The 17,872-nt window shown below is 43.9% G+C and overlaps 1 protein-coding gene across 11 annotated transcripts in view; it reads right to left on the bottom strand.

Moving 5' to 3' along the window:
- FYB1 (FYN binding protein 1) overlaps window positions 1–17,872 on the bottom strand; it is a 181,561-nt gene that overhangs the window by 113,842 nt on the left and 49,847 nt on the right. For 3 of the 11 annotated variants that reach the window (XM_085002133.1, XM_005672430.4, XM_085002137.1), the window contains exon 1: window positions 9,735–9,878. The exons of 7 other annotated variants lie outside the window; for them this stretch is intronic. Coding sequence is in view for 1 of the 4 variants with exons in the window: in XM_021076647.2 (XP_020932306.1) it covers window positions 16,479–16,574 (96 nt within the window). In the remaining 3 variants the exon portion in view is untranslated. Of the gene's footprint in view, window positions 1–9,734; window positions 9,879–16,478; window positions 16,916–17,872 lie in introns of those variants that run through there. One more of the 11 variants, XM_021076647.2, reaches the window with a different exon arrangement.

Here is a 17,872-nt window from a genome sequence, read left to right on the forward strand (position 1 = left end):
AGCATAAACCAGGAGTTCCTATTGTGGCTCAGTGGGTTAAGAACCTGACTAGTATCCATGAGGAGGATGTGGGTTCGATCCTTGGCCCTGCTCAGTGGGTTAAGGATCTGGCAATGCTGTGACTGTGGTGTAGGCTGGCAGCTGCAGCTCCTATTTGACCCCTAGCTTGGAAACTTCCATATGCTGCAGGTGCAGCCATAAAAAAAAGCAAAAGAAAAAAAATTAGTATAAACCAGCAAAAGAAAATTTACTTTGCTAAAAACGTGAACTTTGAAATAAAACTTTCTTGATAGCTGAGAAAGATACTCCTGGCATAGAGAAAATAAAACAGAAGTGTTCTGCTCTCTTTTTTCTCAGTGTCCACATCCCTCCTGACACTGAGCCTAGGACGTGAGTTCCTTTCTGCCCTTGACGAGAAGTTAGAAACTGAAAGTGTATGGTCTACATGGAGCAGATGGGGGTGGGGAAGTGAGGCCATCTGTGGGGTTTTCTAGAGACTTCCTTCCCAGCATGTGAAAAATTTGTGTGACGAGAACTGCTTAGAAGAGGAAGATTTCAACAGGCCCATCAAGACAGGGGATGGCTGTTCATCAGCCGTGGATCCAGACTGTGACTTGAGGAAAATGAAAACTAGACATTAGAAATGAATGGTTTGGGAGTTCCCTTCATGGCTCAGTGGTTAACAAAGCCGACTAGGATCCATGAGGATCTGGGTTCGATCCCTGGCTTTGCTGAGTGGGTTAAGGATCCAGTGTTGCTGTGGCTGTGGCGTAGGCTGGCAGGTGCAACTCTGATTAGACCTCGAGGCTGGGAACCTCCATATGCTACAGGTACAGCCCTAAAAGGAAAAAGCGAAAAAAAAAAAAAAAAAAAAAAAAAAAAAAGGAAATGAAGAGTTACGGAAGATTCCATACACAGAGATGGATAATATTTGAACCCTCACTCTACAGAATATGACTACGGAATCCTCCCCCAACACCTCTCCCCTGACTCACTTTTACTCCGTCTCATCTCCTTTTGAATTTGGAAGAAAATGCATTCGGTATTTCATAATTAGGATTCATTAATATCATCACCTCACACTTATTACCTCACTTTTCTCTCCTGTAAGTCACAGCAACAAGGCTCTGCCATGAAGTGAGCAATTTCTCTCACCTTTGTCATCATGGGGCTCTTTACACTTTTTCTCATTAAATTTGTGATGCTCTCAGTTACAAGCTTTTCGTGATGCATATTCTGCTCTTAACACCTAGCACCCTCTTTTCCCAGGCACCCTCATCTTTCCACAGTGCTGCATGATTTCGGCTGCTCTGGGTTTTCATGTACCTTCTCATTTATGCATTCCTTCATTCTCTCCTGAGGGTACCAGTAATTCCTTGCTTCTTTGCTAGTTCTGGGTTGTAGCCACTTTGCCACTTTATACTATCCAGTATAAAGTCTGTGCTTTGCTAAGGTCACTTATTCCAGGGTACAAATAATCTCAATTATTTTTCTATGTAGACTCTGTATATCTGGCCAAAAGATTCTGGAGTTTGATGTTTTACACTATTACTAATTCTATTATTAGAACTAATAATCACATTTAAAAACAAAATTTCACATACAGTATTTCATTCGTTCCTCCCCGAAGCTGGAGTTTAAATTCTCAGCTCAGAGTTCCCTTCGTGGCTCAGTGGTTAACGAACCCAACTAGGATCCATGAGGATGGGGGTTCAATCCCTGGGCTTGTTCAGTGAGTTCTGGCATTGTGGTGAGCTGTGGTGTAGGTTGCAGATGTGGCTTGGATCCCATGTTGCTGTGGCTATGGTGTAGGCCAGCAGCTGTAGCTCTGATTAGACCCCTAGCTTGGGAACTTCCATATGCCATGGGTGTGGCCTTAAAAAAAAAAAAAAAAAACTAAAAAAAAAAAATCTCAGCTCACATACAAACCTTTTAAAATTTCCTATTCTGATCCAAAAAATTTTTTACCAAACCCTAGTAATCTACCTTCTGTCCAAGAATCTGTAATCACTGCAGGTGATGTGTTAAGATTTGTTTTACTCCTAGTTGCTGAGATGAATAAGGAGAGGAAACCAGTCACAGGTGATGTAGGGCTCTGGCCAGAGCAACCCGATTGACTTTGCAACATCACATGCAACCTGGAAAGAGGGAACAACTAAGAGAAGACAAACAATGCTGCTTGCTTTTTCTGATGTGTGGTCTACACGTGTCTTGGTGTGGGGGTGGGGTTTAGGTAGACGACTGTATGAGCTCTCTTTACTGCAAACAGCTGCCTCCTGGAGTCAGTGAATTGACCTCCAACGGTCAATTCGGAGACCTGGGGCACCATTCTGGTTCATCCATTGTCCCCCTAGGGATGGTTTTGATTGTTCACCTGGCTGCCACTTAAAATTTATTACCAGGAGGTTGAAGAAGGATGTGAACTGACATGAAAACCATTGATTTTATATTTTCTTGTAGTGAATGGTTTCTTTCTCTTTGTCTAAGTTATAGTGATTAAAAGAGGAAAATGAAAATGACTCCATGCCTCACACCATACATAAAAGCAAACTCAAAATGACTTAGAGGTCAAATATAAGATGTGACACCATAAAACTAGAAGTCAACATTGGCAAAACATTCTGTGACGTAAACTGTAACAAAGTTTTCTTAGGTCAGTCTCCCCAAGGCAATAGGGATAAAAGCAGACATAAACAAATGGGACCTAATCAAACTTGTAAGTTTTCGCACACCAAAGAAAACCATGAACAAAATTAAAAAACAACCTAAAGAATGGGAGAAAATATTTGCAGACGATGCAAATGACAAGGGCTTAATTTCCAAAAAATATACAAATAGCTCATATGCCTCAATACCAACAACAAAAAACAATCAAAAAAATGGGCAGAAGATCTAAATAGACATTTCTCCAAAGAAGACATACAGCTGACAAATAGGCTCATGAAAAGATGGTCAACATGACTAATTGTTAGAGAAATGCAATAAAAACTACAATGAGGCCACCTCACACTGGTCAGAATGGCCACCATCAAACGGTCTACAAATAATAAATGCTGGAGAGGGTGTGGAGAAAAGGGAGCATTCTTACATTGTTGGTGGGAGTGTAAATTGGTGCAACCACTATGGAAAACAGTATGGAGGTTCCTTAAAATACTAAAGATAGGACTTCTCTTGTGGCACAAGTGGATGAAAGATCTGGTAGTGTCACCACAGCAGTTTGGGTTGCTGCTGTGGCCCAGGTTTGATTCCTGGCTTGGGAACTTTTGCATGCTCCAGGCACAGTCAAACAAACAAACAAACAAAAACAAAAACCAAAAAACCAAAAAACCCCATAAAACCACACTGAAAATAGAGCTACCTTTTGATCCCACAATCCCACTCCTGCGTTTTAGCTGGAAAAAATGAAAACTCATTTGAAAAGATACATATACCCCAATGTTCATAGAGGCAATCTGTGTCTATCAACAAATAAATGAAGATGTGGCACACACACACACAATGGAATACTACTCAGCCATAAAAAGAATGAAACAAAGTCATTTGCGGCAACATAGATGGACCTAGAGATTATCATACTGAGTGCCATAAATCAGAGAAAGACAAATATCATAGGAGATTACTGATACATGGAATCTAAAATATAATAAAGTTTCTTCTTTACAAACAGAAAGACTCATAGACATAGAAAACAAACAGCATAACAAAAGCGGAAAGTCGGGGAGGGATAAAATAGGAGTACAGGATTAATAGATACACACTACTATATATAAGATAGCTAAACAGCAACTATTTACTGTACAGCACAGGGAACTATATCCAACATCTTGTAATAACCTATAATGGAAAAATATCTGAAAAAGAATATTTATCTATCTATATATCACTTTGCTGTACATCTGAAACTTACACAATATTGTAAATCAGCTATACTTCAATTAAAAAAAAAGAAAATGACTCAAAAGGGAGGCGAAAATGACATTTAAGTAAGGTCAAGCTCATGTGTAAACATCTTACTGTCCAGATGAAATTTTGATTCAAAGTATTTCTTTAAACTTTTGAAGCTTTTTATTTTATTATTATTTTTTTGTCTTTTTAGGGCCACACATGCGACATATGGAAGTTCCCAGGCGAGAGGTCCAGTTGGAGCAATAGCCCCTGGCCTAGACCACAGCAACTCGGGGTCCAAGCCGTGTCTGTGACCTACACTTCAGCTCATGGCAACGCCAAATCCTTAACCCACTGAGTGAGGCCAGGGATCAAACCTGCAACCTCATGGATACTAGTCAGATTTGTTTCCACTGAGCCACGATGGGAACTCCTTGTGAAGCTTTTTAAATCGCTTACATATAAGTGTGGCTAAAATGTAACAATGCCAAATTTCTAGTATGAATAAAAACAATAAAAAATGACTCGAGTTGTACAAGCACACTTGCCATTGACTGAAGTTATTTTTTTGTCTGCTAGGGTAAGTAAGGGTATTTTGGATGGCAAGCAAAGAGGAAGGCAAAAAGCACAGGGTGTGGTAGAATCATCCTGGGGATTTTTTTCAAGCTCCACACGCTAAATGTTCCAACTCATCCTGTTTTCTTTTCTCTAAAGGTTTCTTTTTCTTCTTCTTTTTAAAATCTTTTTATTTTTGGCTGTGCTGCAGTGTACGGAAGTTCTCAGGCTGGGGACCAAACTCACACCATAGCCATGACCTGAGCAAATGGGATGGGGTGCCACCCTGTGGAATAACTTGGGTACAAAAGTGATTCAAAACTGTTGGGATCCTGGGAGTTCCTGTCATGGCACAGAGGAAATGAATCCGACTGGGAACCATGAGGTTGTGGGTTCCATCCCTGGCCTCGCTCAGTGGTAAAGGATCTGGTGCCTCCGTGAGCTGTGGTGTAGGTCGCAGACGTGGCTCAAATCCTGCTTTGTTGGGGCTGAGGTGTAGGCCCACAGCTGTAGCTTGGATTCAACTCCTAGCCTGGGAACCTCCATATGCCGCAAGTGGGGCCCTAAAAAAAAAAAAAAGAAAAGAAAAAAAAAAAAACCCAAAAAACCAACTACTGGGATCCTGGATCCTTCCGGCTCTATTCTCCCATTTTTTTTTTTTTTTTGTCTTTTTTTGTTGTTGTTTTTGTTATTGTTGCTATTTCTTGGGCTGCTCCCTCGGCATGTGGAGGTTCCCAGGCTAGGGGTCCAATCGGAGCTGTAGCCACCAGCCTACGCCAGAGCCACAGTAACGCGGGATCCGAGCCGCGTCTGAGACCTACAACACAGCTCACGGCAACGCCGGATCGTTAACCCACTGAGCAAGGGCAGGGACCGAACCCGCAACCTCATGGTTCCTAGTTGGATTCGTTAACCACTGCACCACGACGGGAACTCCTACTCTCCCATTTTTATAGATCAGCTCCTGCTAACAGAGTTGCAGAAATTCACTGGCAAGGACTGGGATATCTTCGAAGGCTCCCCTATTTCGGTATGGGTGAATGGGACTGAGGTGCAGATGCTGGTTGCTTGCCTTCCTACATTTTCCCTCTGTCGTCTATACTTGCTAAGTGGGTTGGATGGTAGCAATGGTCCATGTCTCAGAACCTGTGCATGTGACCTTATTTGCAAAAAGAGTTCTTGTAGATGTAATTAAGAATCAAAAAATTGTAGATATAATTAAGAATCAAAAAAAAAAAAGAATCATGTGAGAAGACCACCCTGAATTACCCAGGTGAAACTAAAGCCAATGACAGGTGTCCCTATAAGATACAAAAAAGGGGAGACAAGAGAGGAGGAGGACATGCAAAGGCAGAGATGGACTTGGAGTGATGCAGCCACAAGCCAAGGAATGTCGGGAGCCAGCAGAAACTACAGGAGGCAAACAAACAAACAAAAAAAGATTTTCCTCTAGAGTCTTTGGAGGGAGCACATCCCTCTCAATGCCTTGATTTCAGAATTCCAGCCTCCGGTACTGTGAGAGAATAATTTGTTTTAAGCAAGTAATTCAGTGATAATTTGTTACAGGATCCATAAGAAATTAATATATCCACTTTCGCAAAGATCCAAAATGCCTTTGTGTGGTATTTCTACAAATGTCCAAGCCACCTGCATATAAGGTTTAGGATGAAGGGCAGAAAGTCTTACTTCATGATTACCTTTTATGGGCCACCATTTGTTACCACCTCAGAGCAAAGTGTCCTGACTGAGATGGCCCCTGCATTGGAATGACAGAGTAGGGGATAGGTCACATGCAGCAGGTGAGCTTTGTGGCTTTTTTTTTTTTTTTTTTTTTTTTTTTTGCTTTTTAGGGCTACACCTATAGCATATGGGAGTTCCCAAGCTAGGCGTCCATCGGAGCTGCAGCTACACCACAGTTCCTGGCAATGCAGGATCCTTCACCCACTGAGCGAGGCCAGGGATTGAACTCACATCCTCATGGGTACTAGTCAGGTTTGTAACCCGCTGAGCCACATCGGAACTCTGGTGGCCTTTAACTTGATCTTGGGAGCAAAATCAGGTACAAGTCTGACGAGCGTTGGCGGCACAGATGGCAATAGGATTGATGAAGTATGCTTTGAATCTACACAGCTCAATAGTTCTGCCGGTTTCCTGTCCATGAAAGATGGACGGTTAGGAGAGGTAAAAAAAAAAAAACAAAAACAGCACAAGTCATGAACTCTTCAAATGTATTAGGGAAACCCCAGACCAGCTTCTGATGGGAGACTACGCTTCAGCTTCTAGGACTTGGTACTGGCTGCTTACCCCTGCCCAAACATGTACTTGGTATACTCCTAGTGGCTGATACAGAAACAATTCCAGTCTTGTCAGTCAGCAACCATAGCAATAAATGCCTGGGACATGCTTGACCCAGGGCTTTGGTAAAAATAAAGAGCAAAAGGGGTATGGGCTGGGGGCTGAAGACTGACCTAAGACTCACAGTATTTGAGAAAGAAAAAAATCTTAAAACATCAATGAATTCAAGGCTCTTCATTCTACAGAAAGAGGACAGGGTAAGCGATCTACCAAAAGTCACACAGCTATTTAGTGCCACGATCAGCAAGTCTTCTACTTGCTCATCCACTGAACTTCCCACTGTCGTGTGTTGCCAGCTGTGGACTGGCAGCTTCTACTGCACCTTACTCTTAGAAACAGTCACAATGATAAGGCTTCTGTGCTAGGAGCTCATAACACACCATGAAGAAGTTATCGCTGTTCCCATTTTATAGATAAAGAAACCAAGGCATGGTACAATCCAGTAATTCACTCAAGAACCATAGCTCGTGAATGGCAAAGCCCTCATTCAAACTCGGGTCTTGATTCTGGAGCTAGGGTCTTAAACCACAACCCCTGGGACCTCAGACTTAACCTTGCCAGTGAGCCATGGTCCTCTCCCTCCTTCTTGTTTTTAGAAATGTTTACCCAGAGGCAGCCCCCGCTAACACCTCTAAATAAAACGATCTTTTCTACTTCCCCTGACCCCTCTCTCTTGTTAACATGGGATTCCAACCCTGGAAATTCATGATTTTTAAAACACTTGTAAGGCTAGAACAATCGCCAAAGAAATAGCTTGCACCTAGCCCATACGCCACTAGGCGGCGGTGTGACTGCTCGATGAAGCATATCCTTCAAGGATGTAGAACTTCCCCAGAAACAGGTGACTGAGCCCTGAGTCCAGGGGAGGGGCCCTAGGATTCCAGCAGGAGCTGGGAAATTAGCTAGATGAATAGAAATGGCAAGCAGGAAGCATGGATTTGAACTTTTAAAATAATTTCTCAACAGAGTTCTTGCTGTGGCAGAGCAGGTTAAGAATCCAACTGCAGAGGCTCCAGTGGCTGTGGAGGTGCAGGTTTGACCCCTGGCCTGGTACAGTGGGTTAAAGGGTCCGGTGTTGCTGCAGCTGCAGCTGCAATTCAATCCCTGGCACAGGAACTTCCATTTGCTATGGGCTCAGCCATAAAATAATAATAATAATAATAACAATAATATTTCCAAGAGAAATGGAGTCCTTCCCAGACATTTCTGTTTGAAACAGGTTAACTTCTCCAGGGTGTCTCACCTCAATTCCTTTGATATTCATGAACACCTTTAATGGAGTTTTTTTTTTTGTTTGTTTGTTTTTTGTCTTTTTAGGGCTGCACCCTTGGCATTTATGGAGGTTCCCAGACTAGGGGCTGAATCAGAGTTGTAGCTGTAGACAGCAATGCCAGATCTGAGCTGCATCTGCGACCTACACCACAGCTCATGGCGACGATGGATCCTTAGTCCACTGAGAAAAGCCAGGGATTGAACCCTTGTCCTCATGGATACTAGTTGGGTTCGTTAACCACTGAGCCATAATAGGAACTCCTAATGGAATATTTTTAAGGATATGGTTTTATTGGAAAGAGCAATCCTGTTGTTTATCATTAATTTCTCAGAGCATAAGAATATCTGAAGTTCATGCCCCACTTTGTACAGGCGCATGTTTTGAACTACATAAAATCTCCCCTGACAGTCTCCCAGCACGGACAGAAAAGCAGAGCCATGATTTGGCTTGTGTTCACAATCTCATCTATTTTTCTACACAGAATAATCTCGAAGCCCAAAGTATTTTAAGTGGCAAATATTTATGATCTATTATCAAATATTAGTACACAAGAAGTTTACATAATTTTATACTCAACAGAGCCCTATGAGGTAAGTACTACTATTGTTCTCATTTTTTACGAGGAGGAAACTGAGGCACAGAGAGGTTAAGTGACTGGCCCAAAGTCACACAACTGCTAGGAGGCAGAGTAAGAGGCCCATGCCCTTCTTTTTTTTTTTTTTTTTTTTTTGCTTTTTGCTTTTTCTAGGGCCTCTCCCACAGCATATGGAGATTCCCAGGCTAGGGGCTTAATTGGAGCTGTAGCCGCCGGCCTATGCCAGAGCCACAGCAACGCGGGATCTGAGCTGCGTCTGTGACCTACACCACAGCTCATGGCAACGCCGGATCCTTAACCCACTGAGCAAGGGCAGGGACCGAACCCGCAACCTCATGGTTCCTAGTCGGATTCGTTAACCACTGTGCCACGACAGGACCTCCCCATGCTCTTCTTTTAATTACTTCATTATCAGTTTAATTAAGGATGGGGTAGGGGGAAAGGCCTTGTGAATTTTCCACGAGGCGGCAATTCGTATAAGAGGGCCAAAGGCTCGAACCAAACGTTGGAGTCATTGGCTGTTCTGAAACATGACCTGCAGCCTTTTGTCATCTGTGTCCCAGTTTGCTGGCATTCCTTCTAAGAAGGCACGGTTGATGGCAGCATAGCCCTGTTTCCCTAATCTGTGTAGAAATTTCACACAAATCTCCACTTCCTGCCAGCTCTTAAACTTTGGGAAATTTCTCCTCTTCATCAAAAGGGTGAGTACCCGCTTGTCAGAAGCCAAGATGAAAGCGGGTCGTCTGTGCTCAATTAGGACCATGGTTCTGGTTTTGTTGCGAGGCTTCATTTAATACCAGAGCCCCGCAGGCCTGCTTGAGAGGCCCTATCCAGGTACAAAACAGCAAGGGACACATTCTTATCTGCTTACCACCCTCCTGGCTACAGGGAGGCTGAGTTGTGGGGTCTGATGTCTACCTCTTCTTCTATTTGCCAACAGAGAGAACATGCCTTGCTGTCAATGATTCCAGCCAGCACACTCTGTGCCGCCAGAACTTGGAGGCGGTACTTTTTCCTGCTGTAAAACATCACACACAGATTTGAAAGAGGAAACCTGGGTAGGGCTGTTACCTGACTCCTGCAGAAGAAAGCGGGAGGGTGGTCCCAATGAGTGGGTCTTCCTGGGGCCTGGGGGTGGGGGGGGCTGGTCCCCTCCTCACGTTTTGGCTGTGGTGTCTGCTCTGCACGTAGAATCCAAGCCCTGTGGCACTCTCTGAGCCCTGGCAGGGACATGTCAGGGAAGCAGTTGAATGACCCACCCTCTCCCCCCACCCCGCCCCATCAGGCTGCCTTAGACAAGAAAAGTTCTATTATGCCCTCGGGATATTGAGTAAGAGGGCGGACAAAGAGGGGAACTAAAAAGTGTCTGTTCAGCCTGAACGCTTCTGCTGACATTCCCTGCAAGCACGTGATATGTAAAAGGGCAAAACCAAGTCTCCTGCCTGCCACCGTGGCTGTCAAAGAGAGGAACCTGGAAGGTCCAGGAATCTGCTGGCACAGCCAGGTTGTCTGCCTGCGGAGCAGGTCAAGGACGGAGGCTGCGACTAGGGAAGTCCTCTCCAACTTTGTGTGGGATATTTGGGACCGCACTGCATCTGCAGTTGGGAGCTGTAGGGGGCTGCCTGACTGCATGAGCTTAAAGGGGGTGAGGCAGGTGGAAAGCCCAGGGGATTCACTTTTGTCTGCTCTTGGCTAGATTTGCTTCAAAGTCTGGAGAAAACAGAGTATTCCAAAGACCATTCATGTTAAGAGACCACCACTGGGGTTAAATGGGATTTTAAGAAATTGTGGCTGTGAAATTAACCTCCTCTATCTTCCTTCTATTCTTTCATTCCTTCCTCAGTCACAAGTCATTATGCACCTCCTATATGGGCCGAGCACTGTGCTAAACTAGAAAGGTGAACGAGAAAAGGCTCTTCCTCTGAGAGGTGGATAATCTTGCAGAGGTCAGAGATGGTCACTTTCCTCCTTGTATAATTTCCCCTTCTTCGATAGTCGGCATTGACAGTTTAGACCCATGTGCCCCATCTGGCCCAGAGCCTGTTTTGCAGCATCTCAAGGTCTAAATGGGTTTCGGATTTTTTTTTTTTCTCCCTTGCCTCAGACATGCAGAAGTCCCGGGGCCAGGGATCAACAGTAGTGGCAATATCAGATTCTTAACCCGCTGTACCACCAGGGGACTCCAAGTTTCACATTTTTAAAGAGTAAGAAAAACACAGAAGAAGAAGAACAATACATGACAGAGAATATATGTGGCCTACAATATTTACTATTTGGCCTTTTGCAGAAAAAGGTTGCCAATACCTGTTTTATTTTTTTATTTTCTTATTTTTTTATTTTAATGATTTTTTTTTGTTTCCATTATAGTTGGTTTATAGTATTCTGTCGATTTTCTTTCTTTTTTTTTTTTTTCTTTTTAGGGCTGCACCTGTGGCATATGGAGGTTCCCAGGCTAGGGGTCAAATGTAGCTGCTGGCCTACACCATAGCCACAGCAACACAGGATCTGAGCCGTGCCTGCGGCCTACACCACCGCTCAGGGCAATGCCAGATCTGCAATCGACCAAGGGAGGCCAGGGATTGAACCAGCATCCTCAAGGATGCTAGTCAGATTCGTTAACCACTGAGCCATGACAGGAATTCCTCCTGTCAATTTTCTACTGTACAGCCAAGTGAGCTCATTGCTGACCAGGGCTAATTAATACTCTAGAGTCAGCAGTGCAGCTGGGCCCTGGCACCAGGGAACGACTCAATCACCCCTGGATTTTCCTGGATGGTTATGAGGGACAGATGCCAAAAACAAGACAAATCTTCCAGAACCCAGTGTGCCCTGTCTTCATGGAATACACCTCCTTTCCACCTCTGGTTCACTCTTGGTTGTGACCCAAAGTCCAGTGTAGACTTATCACCGACTTCTGATCTCAGTTCCTGAGAACCAGGGAAAGGCTGTCTTCCTTTGGCTTCTATGCTGTCTTTTAGTTGTTGGACTTCTGGACTCTGAGCTCTTTAAGGGTGGATGGCAGCTTCTTTTTTTTTTTGCTTTTTTAGGACTGCACCTGTGGCATATGGAGGTTCCCAGGCTAGGAGTCCAATTGGAGTTACAGCTGCCAGCCTACACCACAGCCACGGCAACACCAGATCCTTAACCCAGTGAGCGAAGCCAGGGATTGAAACTGCAACCTCATGGTTCCTAGTCGGACTTGTTTCCACTGAGCCACAACAGTAACTCCAGGTCGCAGCTTCTTTGTCTTTGATTTCTAGCTTCTAGTATGGTGTCTTGCACACACAAGGAATTTTATAAATATTGTGAAATGAATTAATTTATTAGAGACCGAGGATAGCTTCCTGGTTTGTAGGGCTATTGCTTTTTTCTATGCACTTATCCCAGGAAAAGATGAGTCTAGCAATTTCCACCTCTGAGGGGTAGACCTCATTTTTGCTTTCTGAAATGAGGGAGAAGGAATATACACATTTAGAAAGACTACATTTTAAAAATTGAATGTTTCGGACAGAACACTGTAAACTGGCTATAATGGAAAAAATAAAAATCATTAAATAAAAAATAAAATAGAAAATAAAATAAAATGTAGAACATACTTGAGAAAAAAAAATTGAATGTTTCATTGCATTTGGATGGTAGCTGTGCTTGCTGATAGTGTCTGAAAAGGTTTGAACATTTAATAAAAACAAGAAAAAAGCCATGAGATCAGTTAGGTAACATGATATATTCCTGAAATAAATAGCCCAAATCTGTCTTATCTTGAACTGATCTTATTATTACATAATAATAAACATACAATTTTTATAACATCTTTCCTTATAAAGGAAAATATGTACAATCATCTATTATTATTTGATAGCAATAATGTAAAAATTCCATTTGCTTTTCCTCACGCCCCTCCATGTTATGTGGCTTATAATTAATAAGTGCAAAAGCAGGAATTCCCCTTCTGGCTCAGCGGTTAATGAACCCGACTAGCATCCACGAGGACACGAGTTTGATCCCTGGCCTTGCTCAGTGGGTTAAGGATCCGGTGATGCCATGAGCTGTGGTGTAGGTTGCAGACACGGCTCGGATCTGGCGTTGCTGTGGCTCTGGCGTAGGCCAGTGGCTCTGGCTCCGATTGGACCCCTAACCTGGGAACCTCCATATGCTGCGGGCACAGCCCTAAAAAGACAAAAAGACCAAAAAAAAAAAAAAAAAGAAAAAAAAAAGTGCAAAAGCAGTGTTTTGGTATAAACCTCTTTTACTATATGCTCTGGATCTATGTAACCAATTTTTCTGAACCAGCAAATTAATAAGACTTTGCAGACACTATATAGCAGTAGCATTTCCCCCTTCATTTGGATGAAAGAATAGAAAATAGGAGGGACCTATTTTTCTTCACATGGAATCCTTCTTGAGATGGTGTCGAAAGAGGTGGAGTTGGAAAGAATTACTTGCATTATTTTTTTTTAAGGAACTAATAATGTCATATGGGGCTAGTAGTTGCATATCTCCTTTTTGCTATTTTTGTAGCTACTCTCTAAAGCTTTTCATAAATTACAAGGAAATCTGGCAATAAAGTCAAATAAAATAATTCTAAGGTTTCTAAGTCAAAGGATAGATCTCACATTACATCTGCTACTGAGACATAACTAACACCTCAGTGCTTCTGGATATTTTATTAAATGTTTAGGGCTCTCCCCCTCCCCCAGCCAGAGCAATTCTATGCAAAGGATGGTCTCATGAATAGTTCATTCTTTGTGGACTTGAATACCAGGCTTTTTCTTCCCTATCTGGTGAAATTCTATTGTGCAACCCAAGGAAATAAAATACTCTAGAAGGAAAATTAGTGAGTTGGGGAGGGGGGTTGTGTGAAGAAGATGGAGGAAGTCAGCTGACTCCATTCATTACCAACAGCATCAACATCATTTATGATAACAGAATTTCTGTTTTTATAATCCAGGTCAATTCTTCTACTATCCCTATATCTTCCCATCCTCGCCTCTACCCCAGACTGAAAAACCTTACCCTGTTTCTATCTGGTCTGTATAACTACTACTTGTGCAGGGTTGGCCTGTTTATACCTATGGCCCATCAACACGTTTGCTTTTTTGTTCCTAAATTAAAATATCGTATGAATTATTGCTCTTAAGGTTTAGCAACTATTAACATTTATTTTCCCTCAGTTAAAAAAAAAAAATGTCCTGCTGTATAGCACGGAGAATTACATCCAATCAATTGGGACAGAACATGATGGAAGGATATGAGAAAATGTGTGTGTGTGTGTGTGTGTGTGTATATATATACACACACACGAGTGGGTCATTTTGCTGTACAGCAGAAATTGACAGAAATTGTAAATCAACTATACTTTAAAATTTTTAAAAAAAATAAAATGAAAATGACAAAGTTCATATTCTAGTTCTTTAGGCAGTAAGTGACCCAAAGCCAGTGGCCCATCGAGCCACCTTCCAAGGAGAGGCGGCCTGGTTCTAGTGGCTATGACGATTCTGCTGTGCCATTTAGAGCCTCTATTGACTTATTCAGAAAACAAATTATGAACGTGTTTGCGAGTGAAAGTGATTTGGCTTGAAGTTAGGCCCTGGCACCATCCAGGTGGCTTCCTTTCCTAGGATGCTCTGGGTGGTGTGTGAAGACAGATGGGCAGGCCTCAGCCTTCTGCTCACGCAGCAGGGAATGCCTTTGGCAGGAGCCTCGAGCTGCTCTAGACAAGAGCACAGGATGAAGCATGGATGAATTCATGCCTCCCAAAGCTCGTCATTGCCCTGCTGACAGATGCCTGGGTGTCAGGAGTTCCGTCAGCCAGTCCCCATCCCAGGTCATCAAAGGCCCATATTCCCAGAGTGAGTTCATTGCCTGCCACCAGAAACCACCCTCTGCCCAGAAACTAGGATCAGGATGAGAGTAGATCGCATAGAAGAGAAGCCAAGAAACAGGTTCTGCTTATTTTCTTTGACTTTAACAATTATGTCCCCTTCCTCCCCTCAAAACTCCTGCACCTGAATCAGAGAAACATTACAACCTGCAAGATGCAGGACTGGCTCCAGGTTAATGTGTGAAGAAAAGGTGGTTTTTCTCTACTTTTCCTCTGATCCCAACTTTCTTCTCTAACTTATCCTTCCTTCTTGCTTCCTGGGAAAGAAGAAAACTAGCTGATCAAACAGTTTTCCAACTCTCAGCATCTAAGATTCTAAAAACACATTTAAAATAGGAAAAGAGGCAGGGAACCTGGAACAATTTCCAGGGATTCTACCATGTGGGGTCCTATCAGCGGGCAGAACCTTTTATCTTTTGTCTTTGTTGTTGTTGTTGTTATTGTTGCTATTTCTTGGGCCACTCCCGCGGCATATGGAGGTTCCCAGGCTAGGGGTCTAATCGGAGCTGTAGCCACCGGCTTACGCCAGAGCCACAGCAATGTGGGATCAGAGCCGTGCCTGCGACCTACACCACAGCTCACGGCAACGCCGGATCGTTAACCCACTGAGCAAGGGCAGGGACCGAACCCGCAACCTCATGGTTCCTAGTCGGATTCGTTAACCACTGCGCCACGACGGGAACTCCCGGGCAGAACCTTTTAAAAGAGGCCAGCAACCTTTGAGTAGTGGGCATGGGAGACCCACAGCCCCCCTCCTCATTCTTAAGCCTCTCCTTTCCTGAGTTTTGTCATACACAAAAGTGGTCATTCAAAAATTTACATTATGTAGAGCTAGCAATAAAATATATTTGAGCATGCCCCTAATATCTGAGTATTTGTTAGTGAACTCTATCCATTCATATATACTACTTTGGGAATATACTTTATCCGTTATAAAAGATAAACAAAAATAGAAAAGAGATTTAAAAAAAATACAAGAGTTCCTGTCATGGTTCAGCAGTTAACCAACCTAACTAGTATGCATGAGGACAAGAGTTCAATCCCTGGTCTTGCTCAGTGGGTTAAGGTTCCGATGTTGCCGTGAGCTGTGGTGTAGGTCACAGATGCCTCTCAGATCCCAAGTTGCTGTGGCTGTGGTGTAGGCCGGCATTTGTAGGTCCTATTTGACCCCTAGCCTGGGAACTTCCATATGCCAAGGGTGAGGCCCTAACAAGACAAAAGACAAAATAAATAAATAAATAAATTCTCTTCATGCTCAACATATTGGCTACGAACCCTCCTTTGGAGGGGCCTCCACTTTGGAGGCCACTGGAAAAAAGAGTAGAGAGAGGAGATCACAGCACTAGAAGTAGCAAAGGGCATAGGGACACCAACAAAGCCTGTGTTCCCTACCGGTTGGTTCCACCCATTCAAAGGGGTTCCTTTCTTAGCTGGAGAATCCAGCCAAACCCTCTGTCTGATCCGAAGCCTGGCTCCTCACCCCATTCTGCCCCCTCTGCGTTACCCCTCTGGTCTCTCCTGAGTCTGAGGCTCTCGCTCCTGCTGTCCTAACCAGGTAACCACCCAAGGCGCATTATCACCTAAACGTCCAACGGGCGCCCCAGTCACCCATTCTCACGGGACCCAAACGTGAGCCCAAAACCAGCGTTAGCCTCCCTCCCCCAACTCCCACAGCCACGTCTCCTCTGCACGACTCCGTGCTTCTCTGTCCCAAGCGTCTTCTGCCTCCTGCTTGCTCTCCTGCCCCAGCGCCCTGCCCTCGTCACTTCTACCTCTGTAGCTGCCGTGGCCTCTTACAGAACTGCTCTGCCTCTAGCCCCTTCCCAGAGCTGCCATGTGTACTCTTCCTGTGATCAACTGGCGCACGGTTGCTTAGAGCCCTTCCGTGGCTCTCCAACCCTTCAGAAAAGAAAGAAAAAATTAAAACACCTCACCATGGAGGAGGCTCTCCTTCCTGTGTCCTTGCCACACCTCCAGCCGCACGTGGCCTTGCTTCTGCATCTCACATGTCCATACCGCCTTTTCTTCATTCTGTTTAACCCAGGCTTCAGCTTCGACTCCAGCCAGAGTTCACCTCCCCCAGCAAAGGCGGCTCTGACCTTCCCTCTGGGCTTCCAGAGGACTTAACTGTATCACGTGACAGCGTTTTATGTCTTGGTTCCACCAGAATTGCCCAGGGTAGGGCCCAATCCTTAATTTTTATCTCCGTGTCTTTAGAATAGTAGCCCTCAAAGGAGTAGCTGGAGTAGCTGGAGTTGCTTCTAAAATAAGTGTGACTCCAGGCGGAGTAAGAGCCCGCCACGTCTTGGGCAGCTAGCTCCCTCTCCCAGGTGACTCTCATTCAATTCCTCCTCAATGTTCAGCGCAGTATCTGTGCCAAGCATTCAGTTAACAGCAGTGAGAGAAGGAATTCTTTCTCTCTTGTCTTTCCATCCTTGATAAGTGAATGCACTCATATGGGCCGAGACAGACTCTACTTTTGTTTTTGTTTTTTGGCTGTGCTTCTGGCATGTGGAAGTTCGCAGGCCAGGGGCTGAACCCGAGCCACAGCAGCGATCCGGGCCACTGCAGTGACATTTCGGGATCCTTAACTGCCAGGCCACCAGGGAACTCCTGGAGAAATTTTAATATGGCCAATTAAAGGCTAAAGAAATTGTTACTTTTCTTAGGTGGGATAATGACATGGTTAAAATGGAGAAGGCCCTTATTCTTAGGAGATACATACTTAAATTTTTAGGAAATGAATTGTCATGATTTGTACAACTCTCAAATGGTTCAGGCAATTATTTATACACATGCATGTAATGTGGCAAAATGTTAGCAATTGGATGAATCTAGCTGAAGGGAATTCAGTTGTTTGTGGTATTATTGTTTAAGCTTTTCTATGGATTTCTAAACTTTAAATATAAAAATGAAGAAATAGGACATTCCCATCGTGGTGCAGCATAAACAAATCCGACTAGGAACCATGAGGTTGCAGGTTCGATCCCTGGCCTCACTCATTAGGTTAAGGATCCAGTGTTGCTGTGAGCTGTGGAGTAGGTCATAGACACAGCTTGGATCCCACATTGCTGTGGCCATGGTGTAGGCCGGCAGCTGTAGCTCCAATTCGACCCCTAGCCTGGGAACCTCCATGCCAAGGGGGTGGCCCTAAAAAAAAAAAAAAAAAGTGAAGAAATGTAAAAACTAGAGTGTACGTAATTATTCAGATTTGTGGCTTTCATTTGAAAAGTCTGACTTCCTAATACAAAAGTTAGCTGGAGTTTCACAGAACCTCCATAATTTGCTCTAACTACTTGTTTCATTAAAGTCACCTCTCAGGTCAGAG

Source organism: Sus scrofa, chromosome 16 (assembly GCF_054392235.1).
Source record: "Sus scrofa isolate SSC_HxYL_T2T_F1_AM1 chromosome 16, Sscrofa_HxYL_maternal_Yorkshire_Landrace_v2.0, whole genome shotgun sequence".
NCBI lineage: Eukaryota > Metazoa > Chordata > Mammalia > Artiodactyla > Suidae > Sus > Sus scrofa.